The sequence below is a fragment of the Physella acuta genome, unplaced genomic scaffold (assembly GCF_028476545.2).
Source record: "Physella acuta isolate Inbredline_101_S28 unplaced genomic scaffold, ASM2847654v3 ptg000760l, whole genome shotgun sequence".
Lineage (NCBI taxonomy): Eukaryota > Metazoa > Mollusca > Gastropoda > Physidae > Physella > Physella acuta.
Window position 1 is genome coordinate 479,559 of NW_026732278.1, and position 23,324 is coordinate 502,882.

At 38.4% G+C, this 23,324-nt stretch overlaps 1 protein-coding gene across 2 annotated transcripts; it reads right to left on the reverse strand.

The window, feature by feature from the left end:
• Positions 1 to 4,109: 4,109 nt before the first annotated feature.
• On the reverse strand, positions 4,110 to 22,554 carry LOC131950422 (uncharacterized). Of its 2 annotated transcripts, none has more exons than XM_059312561.1 (15): positions 22,431 to 22,554; positions 20,719 to 20,835; positions 20,020 to 20,520; positions 19,530 to 19,681; positions 17,750 to 17,834; positions 15,691 to 15,924; positions 13,458 to 13,627; positions 12,716 to 12,878; positions 9,674 to 9,822; positions 8,420 to 8,558; positions 8,079 to 8,234; positions 7,262 to 7,422; positions 6,469 to 6,661; positions 5,509 to 6,342; positions 4,110 to 4,466 (listed from the first exon to the last, which is right to left on the reverse strand). In XM_059312561.1, exons 3-14 carry the CDS (start codon positions 20,506 to 20,508, stop codon positions 6,070 to 6,072), a joined length of 2,364 nt encoding a protein of 787 aa, XP_059168544.1. In that variant the 5' UTR covers positions 20,509 to 20,520; positions 20,719 to 20,835; positions 22,431 to 22,554; the 3' UTR covers positions 4,110 to 4,466; positions 5,509 to 6,069. The 2 variants fall into 2 exon arrangements, with proteins under 2 accessions (XP_059168544.1, XP_059168545.1); XM_059312562.1 differs by lacking the exon at positions 22,431 to 22,554 and adding an exon at positions 22,081 to 22,117.
• Between the last annotated feature and the right edge of the window lie 770 nt (positions 22,555 to 23,324).

Sequence of the window (23,324 nt, forward strand, 5' to 3'; positions counted from 1 at the left end):
GAGGGGCTGTGTGCTAGGGGGAGGGGCTGTATGCTAGGGGGAGGGGTTCTGTGCTAGGGGAGGGGTTCTGAGCTAGGGGGAGGGGCTGTGTGCTAGGGGGAGGGGTTGTGTGCTAGGGGGAGGGGCTGGGTGCTAGGGGAGGGACTCTGTACTAGGGGGGGGGGGCTGTGTGATATTGGGCTGTGGTGAACTATGGGGCTGTTGGCACCCAAGGTGGGAGGTGGGTTAAACAGGGCGCTGAATAAAACAAGTAGTATTACAACTACAATGACATTCCTATTTCTTGTCCTTTATAAATAGCGGGCTAAATTCTAACACTGCATGCCTAGTTAACCTCAGCCCCACAAATGTTTTCAGACTTGACAAACATTCATTCTACGCCTCTGGTTTTCGCCACGCTAAAAATATCTAATTAGCTGACACTAATTGCTATACAAATAGAAAATAAAAATAAACCGACTGAAAACTTGTTTGACCAAATATGGCGACTTGACAATCTCTGAGCGTGACAAGCAAAATTATCTACCGGATGTGGAGGAGACATTTTATTGGCATCAAATCTGATAATCCTCGGGAGACGCGGTGGTGGATTTAGGCTCTTCAGCTAATGTCTTCACAGCAATCTAGGCTGTTATGACGATTGTTACATTCCATATTTAAAATGGCTGAAAATAAAAGTTCGGCTGTTTTGTTATACGAACGCAAATATGTACTCAAAGAAACGGAGAGATTCATTCAAGTTAGATTTCTAACATTAGATCGCTATCATTAGATCTCTAACTTTAGATCCCTATTAGCGATAGCTTACGCTGCCATTCACGCAGAGGCGTAGTGACCCTTCCCGGCGCCCGGGGATAAACTTTCAATTTGGCGCCCCCTCGGGAACAACCTTTCGATTTTCAATTTGAACCCTCCCCCCCCCCCCCCATATATTTTATTTTTTATATTTATAATGCAAAACTGCACCTAAAATGAGATATTAATTTGTTTTTCCAACCCATTTTGGCGCCCACTAAGGTCGGCGCCCGGAGACATATGTACCCCCCCCCTTTTCGCTACGCCTCTGCATTCACGCAATTTAAAAACGTCATCACACAATTAAAATAATATCGAATATCTTCTGTCGATTTGCTTTCAGTATATTTTTTTTACAAAGCCCCCTTCAAACAAGATTTTAATGGTTGTAAAGTCACCTGATCTGGTGAGTATAGTATAATCCCATCATTAATTACAGGAATAGACTCAAGTCATTTAATACTTCAGGTAGATTAATCCTAACATTTTTACTCGGCCTATGGCGTCATTGATGTAGCCAAACTGGGGACGATACATTTAGATTAAAAGCAGTAGCGTACGCAGGGGGGGGGGGAGCAGGGGGAGCGGCCGCTCCCCCTCTGGCCATTTTCAGCCAAGTGGCGCCTTTTTGGAAACTTATATATATATATATATATATATATATATATATATATATATATATATATATATATATATATATATATATATATATATATATATATATATACATATAATACATGTATATAGAACGTGCTAAAAATTCGGCGCCTTTTTTTGCTCATTTCGCTCCCCCTACAACGAAAACCTGGATACGCCTCTGATTAAAAGTAATTAGTTTAAACAAATAACTTTGCGTGTAGTTTAAAAATAATTAGTTTAGACAGAGGGTTTGTAGAAAATAGATTTTTATTGATGTTTGTTTTCGATGAATGAAATGTTTGTTGGATCAATGACCTCAATACTTATTTCAGTTGTCTACTTGAATGATCGGTCGCAGGTTGTTTGTGCTAAATATATAAATAGTTATGGGACACATTTTAATTAGGTCATCATCACCCAAAAAATATGCAAATATTTATAAAAGTTCACAATAACAAGTTTTTATATACGTACTAAAAATTATTCTCTTTATAATGAAACACTGTTTATCTATTAGTTCCAACTTATTTATCTGGCGACCCATTTTTATAAAAGCCAAGTGACCCGCGACTTCAATATCCTAGAATGCCGAATTGTTCTAAGGTTAATTAACAAAACAAAGAAAAACAGTTATGTAATTATTAAATTAATTACTTCAAAGTAACCCTTGAAATGTCAATGTTGAATTCACAAATTATGAATTGCTGATAAGCAGAAAAATAAAACAACTAGATGGCGGCGTATACAATGTCGCGGGTCAGCTCGTGTTATTTATATATCTTTCAATTAACAGATGCAGAAAATGCTCGCTAGCTGAGATAATTATGTAGACACAAATGGACAAAAGCTTGAACTGCTAGCAGTGTCACATGTTTATAAACTATATACACCACATCACAAGAAAGTTTAATTCATCGTGAATACTTGCTACATACAGTGAAGGAGAGAATACATTTCCTCTCATGTGTAATTTTTACTTACGGAGTGTAGAGAAAGTATTGTAATCGTGCACACACATTAAATGAGATTTTGACAGTTTTCATCGTTTTACGCTTCCCCGCTTTATCGTATGCTGAGTAAAAACTATGCATTGTAATCGTGCAAAAATCTAAATCAAGATTTTGACACATTTTGACATTTTATAACCTTCCGGAGCTGGAAAAAAAACTTTCTTTTTCAATCCTCTCTCTCTCTCTCTCTCTCTCTTTCTCTCTAAGTGCGTGTGTGTGTCTGTAAACATGATAACTTGTGTACCGTTTTGGTAATGTAGACCATATTTCATACATAATTTGTAATTTTCTTTTAACGTTTGGGCGATTTCCGGTAACAGGAAGTGGTACTTATTCCACTTCCGGTTTCTCAAAAGCCTATAATTTGAGTACTTTTTTAGTTAGATCGACCAACTTTAAAATATAGCTATTAATATAGGTATGCGAAGGCTTTTTATCAATTTTGCAACGATTTTTAGTAACAAGAAGTGGCACTCAACTCTAATATCTTTGGGAAATCGATAACTTCAATAGAATTTCAGTTGAGTAGACGAAATTTCATATAAATGATTTTATTCTTGAATTACTCTCAAATTTTGGTTGACCTCCAATATCTGGACGCGGGACTTTATTGTTCATGTGTTATCAGAAAACATTCAGCTGTAGCAATAATACTAGAGTAACTAGACTGATATGATAAGGAAACATGAGTTCTATTCTATTCTAGTGCACATTGAACAAACTAAACTTCTATTCTTTTGCTGGTGTAATTTCAAAATGGTAAATTTTTCCTTATGACCATGTCTTGTAAATTAAATAATTAATTATATTTTCATACCATATAAAATCTATATGAGCTGTTAGTATATTTGTACAAAGTAAATGGGCCGTCGGACGCTGCTGATACAGTTTGTTCGTTAAATCAAGTGGCATCCCCGCAGGACGCCCAATAAAAAGATCCCAGGTGCTAGATAGCTGCTGGCGAATTTGGGCGCCGAATCGCACCCTGCTGGAGCGCCCCTCTCCGGATTTTTTTTAATCGCAGAAACCTCCTCAGTGTTATTTTTCAACAATTTTCCAAAGTTTCATGGCGATCATATAAAAGATGTAGTAATACATAAAAGACAAACCCACAGACTAACAGACTGACAGACACATAGACATATTTTCATTATATATATATATATATATATATATATATATATATATATATATATATATATATATGTGTGTGTGTGTGTGTTTCTTGCAGTCTACGGTGATCGCGTAGGTTGCACCACACACTTTGTTATGATTACTTTAGTAAAAAACGAAACGTAGGAAAAACGTAAGTTGTTTTTCCCCATTTCTGCCACTGATGATAAAGATAAATTCCGTGTGGCCTAGCGGTAGAGAGCAAGACTGCTAACCCGACAGTTTCGAATTCGGGTTCAAGTCAGTAGAATGTTCCTGACTTCACGAATCTCTGAAGAGTAGGCAGTTAGAGAAAACAAAGGCGGCTGAATATAGTCCTGACCAGCTGACCACATTTTCGTATGTAGTCATGTGACTTGGGCATGAACGGAAAAGATGATGAAAATAGTTGAAACTATTTGATTGTAACCATTGCTATTTGTTTTTGTTTTTTTTAATTTTTTTTTAAATGATTAAATAACAACACACTCACGTAAAAAGATGAATATTTAATGTAAAAAATTCAACATTTGCTATATACGACAAACTCGTTCAACATTTCAACTAAGCAAAAGGACTGAAGTAAAGTCCTCGTACATTTAATAATAAAAGGGAAGACGTTCCTAGCCAATCTAACATTTGTCTTAGTATTATATTAGACATTTGTCTAAGTTTCGCAGTAAATATCTTTCTTTGTAGCAAATGAGACATATGTCTAAGTATCAAATTAAAAACGTATTATATTAGACGTTTGTCTTAGTATTAAAGTAAATACATGTCTTAGTATCACAGTAAATTCATGTCTTAATATCACAGTAAATTCGTGTCTTAGTATCAAATCCTTGTTTTAGTATCACAATAAATTCTTGTCTTAGTGTGAGCGGCTGGAGTGTGTTTATCTGTTATTATAATTATTTGTAACTAAGAAGGCGAATGTCGCTTTTTATGTTCCTTTGAGGATTGTTGTGGTTTTTAGTTAAGTAGTCCGCTATTATGGCGCTGATATGATTTTGATTTTACAATGGTTTGTAGCCTGGTTATTGTGTCTTGTTTATATTTTAATGTTATTATTTATGCAAACTTTGTTTTGGAGTGTGGCTCCACTTTGCTTTAAGTCCTGAATGTTACTTATTATTGTATTAGGGACTATTTTCTTGTGCGTAGTATTGGTTTCTTTGTTCGTAGTATTGGTTTCTTTGTTCGTGAATGTGGTGTGTCGACAGGGAGGGACATTCAGCGGGAATGTCGAGGCCTGTGTGTTAAGTGTTTCTGTAACACATTTATATGGTGTATGGTAACGTAGAGCTATTTTTATACGGTTTTATTATGTTTTCCATATTTTTGTTTGTTTATTTTGTATACAAAGTGACTAGATCTATATACTAGATCTATTTAGTCTTGACTTTGAGAAGTTTCAATGTTTGTTTTATCCAGACCACGTGGTAGCACGATGGCCTGGGTTTAGTCATGGATTATTGTAGATTTTACTTTCATTTATGAGAGCCTCTTGTTTAGGCTGACAATTGTATCAGCTTACTGCTTTGTGTATAACTTTTTTTACATTTAAATTGATTTGTCTTATTTTTCCTCTTTCTAGGACGGTGGTCCGAAATTGGGTGTTTTGTTTCGTTGAGTTCTGTTTGTTTTGTATGTCTTGAGTGTTTTATTTTGTCTAGATCTAGATTCTGGTTTTTTTATAATAACTTTTGGTTCCATATTTATTATTTTGTTAAATAAATTTTATTATATTGTTTAAGTTTTTTTGTTTTATTTTAGTAGTTTTTTTTTATTTTAGACTAAGGTTAGGTTATTAACCAGTCTGGGTTTATCCGGGCTTGCACTGACCGGACAGTAGTTAGTTAGATAAGCCTAGAAGGGTAGATATTAGGTATCCCCCCCTAGCAGGGCTTACATTAGTATCACAGTAAACTCATGTCTTAGTATCGCAGTAAATTCTTGTCTTAGTATCACAGTAAATTCGTGTCTTAGTATAACAATAAATTCGTGTCTTAGTATCACAGTAAATTCGTGTCTTAGTATCAAATCAAACATTAGACTTTCACAATTGTCTATCCACATCTGCTTAAACAGAGAATTTAATTGACCTTTGTTCCAAACTCACTTAAAGTCTTCGGCAACAAAGCTCTTTCATAGTTAAAACAGGAATTGTTGGAGAGATTCTAGAAACAAAACAAATATGGAACCAAATAGTCCAGAACTGCAACCCCAACAAAATCCCAGAACTATGACGTAAAAATGTGGTCCCCAACAAAATCCCAGAACTATGACGTAAAAATGTGGTCCCCAACGAAATCCCAGAACTATGACGTAAAAATGTGGTCCCAACGAAATCCCAGAACTATGACGTAAAATTGTGGTCCCAACGAAATCCCAGAACTATGACGTAAAAATGTGGTCCCAACGAAATCCCAGAACTATGACGTAAAAATGTGGTCCCAACGAAATCCCAGAACTATGACGTAAAAATGTGGTCCCCAACGAAATAACTGGTCGAAGGGTCCAGGTTTTTCCTCCAGCTGGTCAGGGAGTTGGTGTTGAATGGCCGCATGTTGAGTGTCCGGTCGTTGACCACTGCCAGGTGGGTTTCTGTATCAACGAATGGACCAGGTGATGACGTGCGAGTGGTCATCAGGGTAGTGTCGTCGTTCTCTGGGAGATTCACATTGTCATCATCAACATCATCGCCGTCCTCGCCATCCGAGGTAAGTTCGTCCTCTTCTGTAGGCTGTGGATTAGAAGAACATAAATAAATTTATGTTAATTTTGACATTAGTGCACTAATGTCACTCTGTCAAATACAAATTCCACACAAAAGAAAAATGTTGGCTATTTTACAAACTAAACCAAATACTTTTTTGGCTTTAGGCACGACGATGTATCCTGGCCATCGTGCCCAGCCACTTGAGCCTTTGAGAGTTGCCGGTATGGACGCGATGACCTGCCCTAGCCGTTGAAGACGATGTATATTGATAATATTCTTTTTAAACTCCGACCAGCTTAAATCTTCAAGGTAATGAGCTCTTAGCTCCTCTTCTGTCGGAAACCTGAAGAAAAGGGAATGAGGTGTTCTGGGATTACAATATGGCTACAAACTTCATAGTTTCAGCAATTAATGTTTAGATATGCTTTAATTAATTAATTATTTGGTAATTCAGCTAAGTCCTAATGAGTGGGGAACTGTGTGATATAAACTTGACCACCCACTACACACCATTGACCCTCGACAATGCAGGCATCATATTACCTACCCAATCTGTCATTTTAATATACAAAATTCATGGGTTATTTTAAAAGCGTTATTTTAGTGTAGATGGGAAAAAAAGCCAAAGAATCCCCATAGGGAACTGAGCAGGGCGCGGCACACATAACAGTCCACACAACAAACCACACAACAAACCACACAACAGCCCACACACCAGCCCAGACAACAGCCCACACAGCAACCCACACAACACCCCACAGAACGACCCACACACCAGCCCACACAACAGCCCACACAACAACCCACACAACGACCCACACAGCAACCCACACAACACCCCACACAACAAACCACACAACAGCCCACACAACAGCCCACAAAACGACCCACACAACAACCCACACACCAGCCCACACAACAGCCCACACAACGACCAACTCACTCTCTGGGCTTGTAGACCTTCTTGAGGTACTCCTCAGAAGACTTTCTGGGCGAGATCCTGAGGAAGGTTCGGACAGCGACCCTGAAGAGACGGACACCGTCACTCACCAGCGTGATCCGTGTCATGTCTTTTGGCGGCTTCATCGACAGCACGGAGAGGTTCTGTACGGATGACGTCAGCAGTTCAAAGGTCACAGTTCAGCCAATGTTCAATTATAACTTTAATTAAACTCTGCTAGTATTTAACATACATGTATATCTGTAGCGCTGATAAAAACAGTTATTGGAAGTCTTCATAGTTTTAATAATGTATAGGACGTGTCACTGTTAATTTCTATTTTCTTAAGTATACAAAGGGCGTAACTCGACCGTTGCCGTACCCCCCACCTCACACAAATAACCTCACAAAAAACGAACATACAGGCTAAACTACCCTCACTCAACCATTGTGACTTCATGTTGTAATGTCCTACCGTCCTAATGTCCTAATGTTCTACTGTCTTTATATCCTAATTTCCTAAAGTCCTAAATTCCAAATGTCCTACCGTCCTACTGTCCTTATGTTTTTATGTCCTAATGTCATACCGTCCTACTGTCCTTATGTCTTTATGTCCTAATGTCCTACTGTCCTAATGTCCTAACGTCCTAATGTTCTAATGTCCTACAATCGTAATGTCTTTATATCCTAATGTTCTAATGTCCTACCGTCGTAATGTCCTTATATCCTAATGTTCTAATGTCCTACCGTCGTAATGTCCTTATATCCTAATGTTCTAATGCCCTACTGTCCTAATGTCCTACTGTCCTACAGGACTAACCGTGCAGTCCCCGTGATGCAGCATGCCAACATGAGCGAACTGTGAGCACCTGGCTAGCGACTTGCTGTTTTCTTTCTTCACCCGGTGAGTTCTGCCCCTTGTCTCACTCGTCACGAGATCTGAGACATCAAACTCTTTCAGCATGGATAGCCGCCCCTGGGGAGTGATGACGTCACCAGTAAACTAAGCTATTCTACTTGCTCCTGTTTCTAAGCTATTCTACTTGCTCCTCTTTATATTACAACTATTCATTTCATGTCCAATTAAAAAAGTAAAATCATATTTCTCGAGCGAAATGCCTTGTAATTTTGTGCAGTAAAATGTATGGAGGTTTCACTTACTTTCATGACGAAGTACGCATAGTTCGCTTTTGACCAATCAGATTCGACGACAGTCGAGTGTGGGACGTCCAAAACCTGCGACAGGAAACAGAGTCTCTTCAGGTGCTCAGGGTCCCAGGTCTCAAACAGCGGGAATTTGCTGCAGATAATACACAAGTTGTGGCTACAGGCTCTTTTCTGATGGGGGGGGGGGGGGGGGGATGGGCGGTTGTGGGGGGGGGGGGATGGGGGAGTGGGGACCTCTGAGCTGGGCCCAAATAATGTCCTTAGGTTTGTCAATATACACGTTAGGGTATAGGGTTAAGGTTATGATTAATTTAAGGTAGATTTATCGGTCTGATAAAAAAACAACTTATTAGCACAACCCATTAATTAACGTCATTTACTTCAATGCTAGTTGCACTAAAGAAGGAAGTGAAATGACATAAACCAGCCACAAAACACGGACAAGGTAACTAAGTCATTGTGTGACACACTTAGGGGCACTTTACACTACAAAAACACAACCATTTGTATAAGCGCACATCCGTTTATATAAGGTCACAAGGACGTTATATAAGGTGATAGGAACGCTATATAACGTCATAGGGACGCTATATAAGATCATATGGACGCTATATAAGATCATAGGGACGTTATATAAGGTCATAGGGACGTTATATAAGATCATATGGACGCTATATAAAGTCATAGGGACGCTATATAAGGTCATAGGGACGTTATTAAAGGTCATAGGGACGCTATATAAGGTGATAGGGGCGCTATATACGGTCACAGGGACGTTATATAAGGTCATACGGACGATATATAAGGTCATAGGGACGGTATATAATAAGACTTAATCAACTCATCTATATGATTATCCTCTTTTAGTCACGTGATAGTCACCCGGCAAAGTTGGGTCACGTGATAGTCATTTTGTATAACCCGATCACGTGATAGTCACTCCCCCTCCCCCCCCCGGCAAAGCATAGTCACGTAAAAGTCACCTGGCAAAAGTCACGTGATAGTCACCCGCCTAAGGAAATGTGATAGCCCCCGGCAAAGGTCACGTAATAGTGACATGGCACAGGTCACGTGATAGTCACCCGCCTCAGGTCACGTGATAGTCACCTGGCAAAGCCTAGTCACGTGATAGTCACCTGGCAAAGCCTAGTCACGTGCTAGTTACCTGGCAAAGCCTAGTCACGTGATAGTCACCTGGCGAAGGTCACGTGATAGTCACCTGGCAAAGCCTAGTCACGTGATAGTCACCTGGCGAAGCTGATCTTGTCCTGGAGCTGCTGGTTGAACATGACCGGGCAGATCTCCAGGAAGGTCACCTTGTCGATCTGGCACAGCTCCGTCGGTTCCTTGCAGATAACAGACGCCGTCCGGCGGCCGTCCCCCAGCAGGGCGATTTCCTGCAGACACAGGTTTGATATCAAGATTTTTAAAGACACAAGTTTGATATAAAGATTTTTTTAAGACACAAGTTTGATATCAAGATTTTTTTAAAGACACAAGTTTGATATCAAGTTTTTTTACAGACACAAGTTTGATATCAAGATTTTTTTAAAGACACAAGTTTGATATCAAGTTTTTTTACAGACACAAGTTTGATATCAAGATTTTTTAAAGACACAAGTTTGATATCAAGTTTTTTTACAGACACAAGTTTGATATCAAAATTTTTTAAAGACACAAGTTTGATATCAAGTTTTTTTACAGACACAAGTTTGATATCAAGATTTTTTAAAGACACAAGTTTGATATCAAGTTTTTTTACAGACACAAGTTTGATATCAAGATTTCCTGTAGACACAAGTTTGATATCATGATTTTTTAAAGACACAAGTTTGATATCAAGGTTTTTTAAAGACACAAGTTTGGTATCAAGATTTCCTGTAGACACAAGTTTGGTATCAAGATTTTTTAAAGACACAAGTTTGATATCAAGATTTTTTTAAAGACAGAAGTTTGATATCAAGATTTCATGTAGACACAAGTTTGATATCAAGATTTTTTAAAGACACAAGTTTGATATCAAGGTTTTTTAAAGACACAAGTTTGATATCAAGGTTTTTTAAAGACACAAGTTTGATATCAAGATTTCCTGTAGACACAAGTTTGGTATCAAGATTTTTTAAAGACACAAGTTTGATATCAAGATTTCCTGTAGACACAAGTTTAATATCAAGATTTCCTGTAGACACAAGTTTGATATCAAGATTTTTTAAAGACACAAGTTTTATATCAGGATTTCCTGCAGACAAAAGTTAAATATCAAGATTTCCTGTAGACACAAGTTTGATATCAAGATTTTTTATAGACAAGTTTGATATCAAGATTTCCTGTAGACATAAGTTTGATATCAAGATTTTTTAAAGACACAAGTTTGATATCAAGATTTCCTGTAGACACAAATTTGATATCAAGATTTCCTGCAGACACAAGTTTGATATCAAGATTTCCTGTAGACACAAGTTTGATGTCAAGATTGAGATATTGATCTTCTTACTTGCCGTCCTTGGGATGTCAAAACTAAATTAATTCTAATTTGAAAAATTGTAATCAATATCTTTCTGTTTTTCTAGCTTCGCGTGGTTATTGCATTGTTTACTTAGCAACGATTTTATTCACAAATAGAAATTCAGCAAATCTAGCAGAATTTTTAGAACTAATTAATTCATCTCATCGGTATGATGACGTCATGCATCCCAAACAGTCAAGCAAAATGTATTCTTAGTGTATCGCATAGCCAGATTTTATGTCAAGCCTGGGTTGTCAGACACGAATCGTTCTATTTTTATCCGTCCAAAAGCAGACGCTGTATTGGAATGCTATAACTTAAAGCGATGTGTGAGCTAGAAGCTGGTGAGAAATTCTGCAGCCGATCATGTTTTCTCCGGTAGACTTTTGGTCATTTCTAAAAGTGGTAAGGGGGAGGGGGCATAAATGACGTCACTCTCCAAGTGAGAAGTGGAGGGCTCTGTGTGACAAGTGGAGTGATTGTTCATAAAGTGTATATTAATAGGTGGGGGTGGGGGTAACACACTGTGACGATGTGTGGGGGAGGAAAAATTTTAAAAATCACCAAAGAAGAAATCGTGATTTGGACGATCCCTAAATGGAGATATTTTGTTTTGTTTATTTGACATGAATGTATGGAAAGATTAACATAATTTATTCAACATCCGGGTATGTTTTGCGACTTGAAGATAACGAGAGCAGACGACAGGGGCGGGCTGGCAGACGGCACATTCCGAAAACAGGAAATGGAAAACTGCAGGCACCGCTGATAAATGGCGGGACGGCGATCGTGAAAATGACGTCATTCGCAAGATTTGCTGATTTATTTTTCTACTGTTACAAGAGAGAAGTTGTTTGCGTGGGTGGAAGATAGAGAGGTGTGGGGGGGGGGGGGGGGGGGGGATCGAAAATAAAATGTTTCCTGCACGCACAGCTTGTGAGCTGATAAAAATGTAGTAGTCATCATGGAATTTTCGGGGGGGGGGGGGTGGACTAAAATTTCCGGGGAGGGGTGGGGCAGACACTGGATAAAGTATATATTTTCTATATAAATTAAATTTCGTTCGAAGGGCGGGGTAGACGTTCTTCGGGGCTCTGAACCCCCCCCACCCTTCCCGAAGAGATGCCTTGAATAAACCCTAGTTATAATTAATGGGTTATAATGAATGGACAACGATTAAAGAGTAATAATTCATGGAAAAGAATGACCATGCAATAATTAATTGAGATAGTATGGCACTAACGGCTTAGATAGCTGAGAGGCAGGAATGTCCTAGTTGGACGAGGCTCGGCGAGTGCTAAGATAAATTCTATGTCAAGTTGTTTTTGGCATACGATTAAAAATGGACACTTTTTTGTTACAAACACCTTGTGATGACGTATTTTATGATGGATTCAGGTAACCTGGACGGCAATTACCTGAAGATTACCTTTTTGGTAGGTGTATGTGTTCTCATTTGATGAGTAAATTAAGGCAATGTTCCTATACTGGGACTCAATGCTTGTTATAAAAGGACTAAAAATAACGAAGGCCAAAATTGCAGTGTTCATGCTAAAATTTGACAAATCTTAAAATCCAACCCCTGTTAAAATCTGACCATTTATCAGAAACTTTATTAAAAACTACTTTTGATTTCTTCGATATTTGGATATCGAACTACACTGGAGTACCTTACCACTGAAATATAAACTTTAGAGTTTACCCAAACTCTCACCCCAAACTACCTCACCTCTTACCTAAAACTTTACCATTGAACTTACCCAAAACTTTACCATTGAACTTACCCCAAACCCTTCCCCACTTCTGAGCACGTTTTCCACATTTGAGTAGGTCGTGTCGGACTTCTCGTCGTAAAGGTCGATCTGTACAAAGACGGAGCCGGAGAAGATGTAGTAGAAGTCGAAGCCCAGGTGTCCTTGTCTCAACACGACCCGCCCCTTGTCGCACCTGGGGAGGATCGGTCAGCCGTTAGCTACGTCATGTACGCCTAAAAGTGATCGGTCAGCCATTAGCTACGTCATCGACCATCAAAGTGATCGGTCAGCCATTAGCTACGTCATCGACCATCAAAGTGATCGGTCAGCCATTAGCTACGTCATCGACCATCAAAGTGATCGGTCAGCCATTAGCTACGTCATCGACCATCAAAGTGATCGGTCAGCCATTAGCTACGTCATCGACCATCAAAGTGATCGGTCAGCCATTAGCTACGTCATGTACGCCTCAAAGTGATCGGTCAGCCGTTAGCTACGTCATGTACGCCTCAAAGTGATCGGTCAGCCATTAGCTACGTCATGGACCATCAAAGTGGTCGGTCAGCCATTAGCTACGTCATGTACGCCTCAAAGTGATCGGTCAGCCATTAGCTACGTCATGGACCATCAAAGTGGTCGGTCAGCCATTAGCTACGTCATGGACCATCAAAGTGGTCGGTCAGCCATTAGCTACGTCATGTACCATCAAAGTGAACCCAACACAGTTAAATAACAACCAGCTACACCACATTAGAAAACAAGACATTTATACTTGGTATATCTGACAACTTGACACATTTTGTCTCGCATTTCATCCGTCAAGTTGTCCCGGAAACCTCTCATTGTCATCAGCAGTTGCTTCAAATGGTGGATTTGATCTCTTGTCCTTTCGTCTGGTGGTAATTGCATCACAGCCTGCGCCCATTCAGGCATCCTTGACCACTGAAAAATAAAAACATATTCCATATGGTTTGTATGTTAGTAGATGAGATAAAACATTTTTTATGAATGGAACATTAAAATTTATAATTTATCAATTCTAGTTTACAGCTAATCCGTTTAATTCAAAAGGAAAAGCTGCTTTCTCCCATATTGACAAAATGTTTATAAGGAGAAAAAAAAAATGTTTTTGTATACATTTTTTGGGAATTTAAACGTATACTGTTTTATATTTCTGAGATGAGAACAAAATAAATTCCCTACGTGTTACAGTGCTTCGTTCATTTGAATATTATCATTTAAAAATAAGTTTTAAAATATATTTGGCAATTAGAAAACAAGTTAATTAAAAAAGTCTAGTGACATTTATGCGCAATTTCCTTATGTTATCTAAAAATAGCTCTGACGTATAATGCTTGGGTGCGTTCAAGCTAGAAGAACGATCGGTTTGTAGGTGTTTATGTAATTTTAAAATTTGTGACCGAACGAGAGTATATTTTTGAAAACTTTCTTCGGCAATATTGTTCTAAATTATGGCAGGAATCGATTGGTACATGTTTCAAGTCGCTAAGTGGTCTGGTTGCCGAGATATGGGACAAAAACTGATTTTTTTTCGAGGTTTTTTGGCTTTTCCGGGAAATACATGAAAGAAACCCGGAATTTTTATGGCCTATGCTCATTCTCGTAACTTGCTTAACATAATTGCTTTTGGAACTAGTCATCGATATTGCTTCGTTGAGGAGGAGATACGACTTAAAGCCCGGACACACATTCATCCATACATTCATTAATTCATTCATCCATCCATTCCCAGAAATGACGAGTTAATAAACGCAATTCTCCAGAATGGAAATTGCGCTAAAAAGTACTGCTGCATTAAAATATTCAAATAAAGTATTTAGTTTTCTTTGAGACAATCATTTTAATGCAGTTTCTGCTTTTATTAATTAACAGGGGAAAACTGGATTATTTTTTATAAATACCTTTCAAAATCGGTGAGGTAAAATTAACGGACCAAGGGAGTTAATAATATTAATCGTACTTTTAATTAAGTAATGTTTGATTTATTTCCCCTGATATAAAATGTTCCAAAAAAATGCTTCCACTTTGTGGTCAAAGGGAGATGACCAAATATTTGTTTCTACTTTTAGTCCAGCAAAGGTTACTTCCCTTGTTATCTAAAACGGCAAAATTTTAACTAAAGTAAAATGAAAACAAAAACCATAAATTAAATTAGAATAAACACAAATCTATCGAGAGTTTACTCGAGTTGGGTCAATTAAATGAATATATATAGTCTAAGATAGACCCGATTTGACTATAATTATTTAAGTTTAAACCAATTTTTTTTAAAGGAAAATAAGTAATTATATACTTCTTAAATTGTGTTTTTAACCTTTCTATTTGAATATATTTCTTTTCATGTAGAGTTTTTTTAAAAGTATCTTCAAAATTCAACTTTGACAGAAAATTGTTCATACAGCGGAAGTAACTTTTGAAATATTTGGTTATCTCTCTTTGACCAGGATTTAAAAATGTAACATTTACATTTCAAGGGAAACAATTCAATTCGTACTTATTAAAACTAATTAACATTGTTAATTCCCTTTGACTGTTACTTTGTTTCGTTGTTCATTTGGTTATGATTTTAAGCTTTTATGGAAAATTAACTCCTATTGGGCTAAATTTAAATAAAATAAATTTGGTTAGCTCCCTTTGACCACATTTTTAAAAAAAAAATACTTTTTTTAGAACAATAATATAATCATTTAAACTTGTTTTTCTTGTTGTACAATCTTTAAATGTGTTTTTTAATTGCTCAATTAAAGTGTCTTAAACATTTTTTATTTGTTGGTTCAAAACACTCTTCACCAGTATTTGGCGTACCCAAAAAAAACAAAAAAACATTTGACGTTTGTAGTTGATGAACAGTTTGAATTTCCGCTGGTTTTCCGCAACAGCTACCGAAAACGGCTTAAAACTGTATTACTATTTTGTCTAAGTAAAATTAACAATGAAATTGTATCCCCACTCCGTCCCCACCCCCAGTCCATCGCATGACTCACCGCTCTGTTCCGGTTGAACCAGGACTTGTCAAACAAGACGTACTGCGACTCCTCCCCGTGCCCCTCCTGACCGGCGTGCGTCTTGGGTCCGGCCATGATGTACAGGAACTCGGAGTACGCCGACTGCTGGGTCTTGCTGATGCTCATCTTCTTCATGTCCATCAGGAGACCGCACAGTGCCCTGATCATGCGACCGTACCAGCGGAACGTCCGCACTTCCCTTTTCCTCTGTCTCTGTTATTGCAGCAAAGAGATAACCAAGGTTTTAATCTTGCAGCTAGTGCCAGATGATTTAGATCAATTTGGAAACTTACTTCTCAATCAATGACTAAACTAACCTATATACCAACAATTAACCACTAAACCCACAAATTAGTAAACCACAAACCAACCATTAGCTAACCACTAAATCACGTCTAAACCACGTCTAAATTACGTCTAAATCACGACTAAATCACGACTAAACCACGACTAAACCACGACTAAACCACGATTAAACCACGACTAAACCACGACTAAACCACGACTAAACCACACTAAACCACGGCTAAACCATGACTAAACCACGACTAAACCACGACTAAACCACGACTAAACCACGACTAAACCACGACTAAACCACGATTAAACCACGACTAAACCACGACTAAACCACGACTAAACCACGACTAAACCACGACTAAACCACGACTAAACCACGACTAAACCACGACTAAACCACGACTAAACCACGACTAAACCACGACTAAACCACGACAAAACCACGACTAAACCACGACTAAACCACGACTAAACCACGACTAAACCACGACTAAACCACGACTAAACCACGACTAAACCACGACTAAACCACGACTAAACCACAACTAAACCACGACTAAACCACGACTAAACCACGACTAAACCACGACTAAACCACGACTAAACCACGACTAAACCACGACTAAACCACAACTAAACCACGACTAAACCACGACTAAACCATGACTAAACCACGACTAAACCACGACTAAACCACGACTAAACCACGACTAAACCACGACTAAACAACGACTAAACCACGACTAAACCACAACTAAACCACGACTAAACCACGACTAAACCACGACTAAACCACGACTAAACCACGACTAAACCACGACTAAACCACAACTAAACCAAGACTAAACCAAGACTAAACCAAGACTAAACCACGACTAAACCACAACTAAACCAAGACTAAACCAAGACTAAACCAAGACTAAACCACGACTAAACCACAACTAAACCAAGACTAAACCAAGACTAAACCAAGACTAAACCAAGACTAAACCACGACAAAACCACGACTAAACCACGACTAAACCACAACTAAACCAAGACTAAACCAAGACTAAACCAAGACTAAACCACGACTAAACCACAACTAAACCAAGACTAAACCAAGACTAAACCAAGACTAAACCACGACTAAACCACAACTAAACCAAGACTAAACCAAGACTAAACCAAGACTAAACCACGACTAAACCACAACTAAACCAAGACTAAACCAAGACTAAACCAAGACTAAACCAAGACTAAACCAAGACTAAACCACGACTAAACCACAACTAAACCAAGACTAAACCAAGACTAAACCAAGACTAAACCACGACTAAACCACAACTAAACCAAGACTAAACCACGACTAAACCACGACAAAACCACGACTAAACCACGACAAAACCACGACTAAACCACGACTAAACCACGACTAAACCACGACTAAACCACGACTAAACCACGACTAAACCACGACTAAACCACGACTAAACCACGACTAAACCATGACAAAACCACGACTAAACCACGACTAAACCACGACTAAACCACGACTAAACCACGATTACACTACGGCTAAACCACGACTAAACCACGACTAAACCACGACTAAACCACGACTAAACCACGACTAAACCACGACTAAACCACGACTAAACCACGACTAAACCACAACTAAACCAAGACTAAACCACGACTAAACCACGACTAAACCACGACTAAACCACGACTAAACCACGACTAAACCACCACTAACCTCCTCCTCTGTTAGACCATCGTATGACGGAGGTTCCCAGAACACTGACCCGCGTCTTGTAGGTCTGGTGACCAGAGAACTTTTCCTGGGGCAGGTACAGGTGATGTACAGGTGATATACAGGTGATATACAGGTGATATACAGGTAATATACAGGTGATATACAGGTGATATACAGGTGATATACAGGTGATATACAGGTGATATACAGGTGATATACGGGTGATATACAGGTGATATACAGGTGATATACGGGTGATATACAGGTGATATACAGGTGATATACAGGTGATATACGGGTGATATACAGGTGATATACGGGTGATATACAGGTGATATACAGGTGAGATACAGGTGATATACAGGTGATATACAGGTGAGATACAGGTGAGATACAGGTGATATACAGGTGATATACAGGTGATATACGGGTGATATACAGGTGATATACAGGTGATATACAGGTGATATACAGGTGATATACAGGTGATATACAGGTGATATACAGGTGATATACAGGTGAGATACAGGTGATATACAGGTGATATACAGGTGATATACGGGTGATATAAGGTGATATACAGGTGATATACAGGTGATATACAGGTGATATACAGGTGATATACAGGTGATATACAGGTGATATACAGGTGATATACGGGTGATATACAGGTGATATACAGGTGATATACGGGTGATATACAGGTGATATACAGGTGATATACAGGTGATATACGGGTGATATACAGGTGATATACGGGTGATATACAGGTGATATACAGGTGAGATACAGGTGATATACAGGTGATATACAGGTGAGATACAGGTGAGATACAGGTGATATACAGGTGATATACAGGTGATATACGGGTGATATACAGGTGATATACAGGTGATATACAGGTGATATACAGGTGATATACAGGTGATATACAGGTGATATACAGGTGATATACAGGTGAGATACAGGTGATATACAGGTGATATACAGGTGATATACGGGTGATATACAGGTGATATACAGGTGAGATACAGGTGATATACAGGTGATATACAGGTGAGATACAGGTGAGATACAGGTGATATACAGGTGATATACAGGTGATATACAGGTGATATACAGGTGATATACTTGTGATATACAGGTGATATAAGATGATATACAGGTGACATACAGGTGGTTGGTAAGTTACAGGTGATATACAGGTGTGAGGGCAATTACAGGTGGTGAGTTACAGGTGTGTGGTAAGTTACAGGTTATGTACAGCTAATTGACAAAATTTACAGGTGCTGTGTTGATATAAGGTGTTGTGCTAAATTTACCTGTGTTGTGTTGAATACTTGTGTTGTGTTAAAATACAGGTATTGAGTAAAGATACAGGTGTATGTATTTGATTACATTTAGTGAGTACTTAAAATTAACATATGTATAAATGTATATACACAAGATAGAAACAAAGTGTGTTGATTTGGTTGTCAACGTGGAGGCGCTAAATGTACAAAGGTTTGGGGAATTAGAACAAACTTCTGCCATGACATACACATACATATGACAACCATTTAAAAAATGAAACACGATACCTTGTACTCCTCATACATATTTGTGTGTACACGTTGATTTGTGTACATTCAAGTATATGTACATACATATGTACATAGATACATTTATCATAAGCGATGGATTTAGATATTACCATCCAGATCTTTAGATACTGACATCCATATTTTTAGACATTTAAACCAAAATGATTTCTAGAAGTTTTACAGTAGAAACCACTGACCTTGACATAGTTATGTCTGGTAAAGGGTCAACGCTTGACGACTTCCGGCTGATAGTTCCGGACATGCCGGAAGACAGAAGTCTGTCCATCAGTTCCGGGTACCGGAGAGCTGTCTGCAGGAGTTTGGCCTTGTAGACGCCCTGGATCCAGTCCTAGTTGGATCAAAGATGGCGGGTGTTAAAAAAACAACTTGCTAACAATATGATGTAAGTTAAGGTTATTCAAACAAATGTAGATTCATTGTGACATTTGCTGTAACATTTGCTGTAACATTTGCTGTAACACTACTATGATTTACTGTAACATTGGCTGTAACACTACTATGATTTACAGTAACATTTGAGGTAACACTACTATGATTCACTGTAACATTTGATGTAACACTACTATGATTTACTGTAACATTTGCTGTAATAGTACTATGATTTACTGTAACATTTGCTGTAACGCTACAATGATTTACTTTAACATTTAGGTTGGACTCTCGTACATTTATCTTTTCTTTGGTCCTGGAGGTTGAGAAAAAAGCCGGCCGAAGTTGAAGGTCATGACCTTTGTAGGCCACACCCGACTTGTGCCTGGAGAGTCTCTTCTTCCGCTCGTCAGAGATCAACATCCGGTGGGTCAGCGCGCGCTCGTAGAACTCGTACTGGCTGAACTCGGAGCCACTCTTGGACAGCCCGGAACTGATGGAGACTTTTCTGGAACTTTGGCCACTTCTGTTGTTCGCGTCACTGAAGCTGACCTCTGTCCAGTTAGATGACCCGGATGTTTTCTGAAGGTTGCGTCCTTGACCCCCCGTATTGTGGTGTCGCTGCGTGCTGCTGAGGTCTGGTGCCATCTGGAAGGTGATGCTGTGCTTCTCGTGGCCCGCGTGCTCCAGTTTGTTGGGTGACCGGAGGATCCCGTGGGGTGGGACCACAGACAGTGGGGGTAGGGTGGGCTGTGATCTGCTGGAGGGTCTGCTAGATGGCAACATGGTGATCTTGTGCTGGAAAAAATATCAAAAATAGTTTGATAAAATCAATTCGTGTAGATTTCAATGATAATTAATTTTTGAGTTTGTTGGTTCTAAAGCTGTATTTCTTGTTCCTAGCTTGTAGATATCCTAGATTATAAATTTTAATTTATCATAAACTCATTTTTAAACTAGTTTTAACATTTCCATTTTAAAAAGGGACATTGTTACCTCCCTTAATTATTCTCTCCCTTGTCCGTCAACCAAATGGTCAGCGCAGTTCACTGTTGGTCAGTTTAAAAATAAACATGTGACGTCAGATAATTGTTTAAAATGTGAAAACGTCATCTGAAATAAACGTACAAATATTTACAGCGTACGCTTGTAGCTATTAAAACATAAATATGGATAATATACAGCTAACAAAGTTTTTTCACTTGGGTCTAGATTTATTAATTAAGGGCAGGGTCTAGGTACAGGGTGTCTATTTTTAGATTCCCAGTCGAACTCGAGACTTTCAGAGTAGTAGTCATGTGATCTACCCTCTGACCACGCCGTCCTAGTTTAGTTTGTGTTAGCGTTCAGTTAATGGCTAGCCTTAATTAAGCTTCGATGTTTATGTTTAGTGTTTGGATTTCATTTTGGGTTAAGATTGAAGTGTTTTAAGGGTTTATCTTAATAAAGTAGATGTCATGAAACAGCTAGGAAAAGTCGTACGTCAAGTAGCTTCACAACAAGGGCTACAGATGTAGGCCCCCTATGCAGACATCTAGATCTTTATTTGCAGTGTATTTTTTATAGAGAGATCTAGAATCATTTTAACAAGGTCACTATAACTATAACTAACCCTTTAAAGTATCTATTGGTAGTTTGTTAATGATATTAAAACTAACCCTCTAAAGTATTTATTGGTAATTGATATTGACTAGCCCCCTAATAGATATTTTGTTAATGATATTAACTAACCCTTTAAAGGATTCTTAATTGAACATCACGTGACTTAACACGTCCAGAGTGGGAGGGGGTGGAAGGGAAGGGGACCTAACGCGAGAAAGAAAAACAGAAAGACAGGGGTGGGTAAGAACAGTGGCGTAGCGAGGGGTGACACCAAGGCAAAAAAAATAGCAAAATATATAGAGAAAAATGATAATTCCACTTAACCAAGTGATTAATTCGAGTGTTAAAAAGTCTTTTAAGAGCAAATTTGACAAGTCCCGACAAGGGTGGAGGGGGGAGGGGTGCAAATCGAAAGTTTGAGGGAGTGGGTGCAAATCAAAAGTTTGAGGGGGGAGGGGTGCAAATCGAAAATTGAAAGTTTGTCCCCGGGCGCCGGGAAGGGTCGCTAAGCATCTGGGGGATGACACCATTAAGTGTCGCACCGGGTGACACCCGACCTCGCTACGCCACTGGGTGGTAGGTAGGGGTGGAGACTGAGCAGCAATACACTATCCGACTTAGATCATTCAAAGAAACAAATAACCAAATATCGACTGACTTGTTCAGCCAATAAGGAATCAATCAATTATTGATCTATTTCAATACTACATCACAGCTATGTATAATAGCTAATATATTAACACTGCCTACACTTACATTACATAGCTGTGTAATCTAGCTAATATATTAACACTGCCTACACTTACATTACATAGCTGTGTAATCTAGCTAATATATTAACACTGCTTACAGTTACATTACATAGCTGTGTAATCTAGTTATTATATTAACACTGCATACACTTACATTACATGGCTGTGTGATCTAGGTAATATACTAAAACTTCTTACACTTACATTACATAGCTGTGTAATCTAGCTAATATATTAACACTTCTTACATTTACATAACATAGCTGTGTAATCTAGCTAATATATTAACACTTCTTATACTTACATAATATAGCTGTGTAATCTAGCTATTATATTAACACTGCTTACACTTACATTACATAGCTGTAAATATCCGCTACATCCACACGAAATGTTTACTAAATTATTTGTGGCAATAAATTTCTCCCTCTGTGTTCACACATCCACACACACAATCCACACACATTTCCCACAAAACCCCACACATAAATGTCTTCATTTAACCCAGGATACACAGTCAACAAGGGCCGATCAGTCAATAGAAATATCGGCGTTATTGATTCGTCACTTGCGAGTGATTTCCCTTGAATAGTGAATCTGTTGGGGCGAGGTGTGCAGACGATTAGTGCAGTCTTGAAGTGCTGGGTCAGCTCCGCCGTTTGGTCGACAAAATCAACGTATAGAAAACGTATAAAAGAACCGTTGGTCTCAAGAACTTTTGAACAAAGAACTTGGTTTGCATTCGTTAATCGCAAAAGCCTTTAGAAATGCGAATTAAAAGGGGAGACAAGTAGTAAAGGAGAGAACCCTGTGTCATTCATAATTTTAATTACCCCGCTTAGATTTGGCGTAAAATAAACAGAAAAGTAAAACCACTGGCAGTGTGAAGTGCTCTTGTATTTAATCAGATTTATTGTACACAGTATCAAATGGCCGATGTATTTAATCAAATTTATTGTACACAGTATCAAATGGCCGATGTATTTAATCAGATTTATTGTACACAGTATCAAATGGCCGATGTATTTAATCAAATTTATTGTACACAGTATCAAATGGCCGATGTATTTAATCAGATTTATTGTACACAGTATCAAATGGCCGATCTCGGTACACTTTATAGCTTTATTTGTGTAAACTAAAAATGTAATTAAATATCTCACGTGCCTCGACCAATTAATTAGTCTAATGCTATGCTAATATTTTATTGCTTTAACCAGCATATCTTGTTCCGGATAGAACCGGAAA

Excerpts from the sequence above, each read along its gene's own strand:
- LOC131950422 (XM_059312561.1), bottom strand. The coding sequence starts at position 20,508 with ATGTTGCCATCTAGCAGACCCTCCAGCAGATCACAGCCCACCCTACCC. Across the intron at positions 19,682-20,019 it reads GGACCAAAGAAAAGATAAAT|GACTGGATCCAGGGCGTCTA; the intron begins GTACGAGAGTCC and ends TGATCCAACTAG. Across the intron at positions 6,662-7,261 it reads AAGGTCTACAAGCCCAGAGA|GTTTCCGACAGAAGAGGAGC; the intron begins GTGAGTTGGTCG and ends CCTTTTCTTCAG.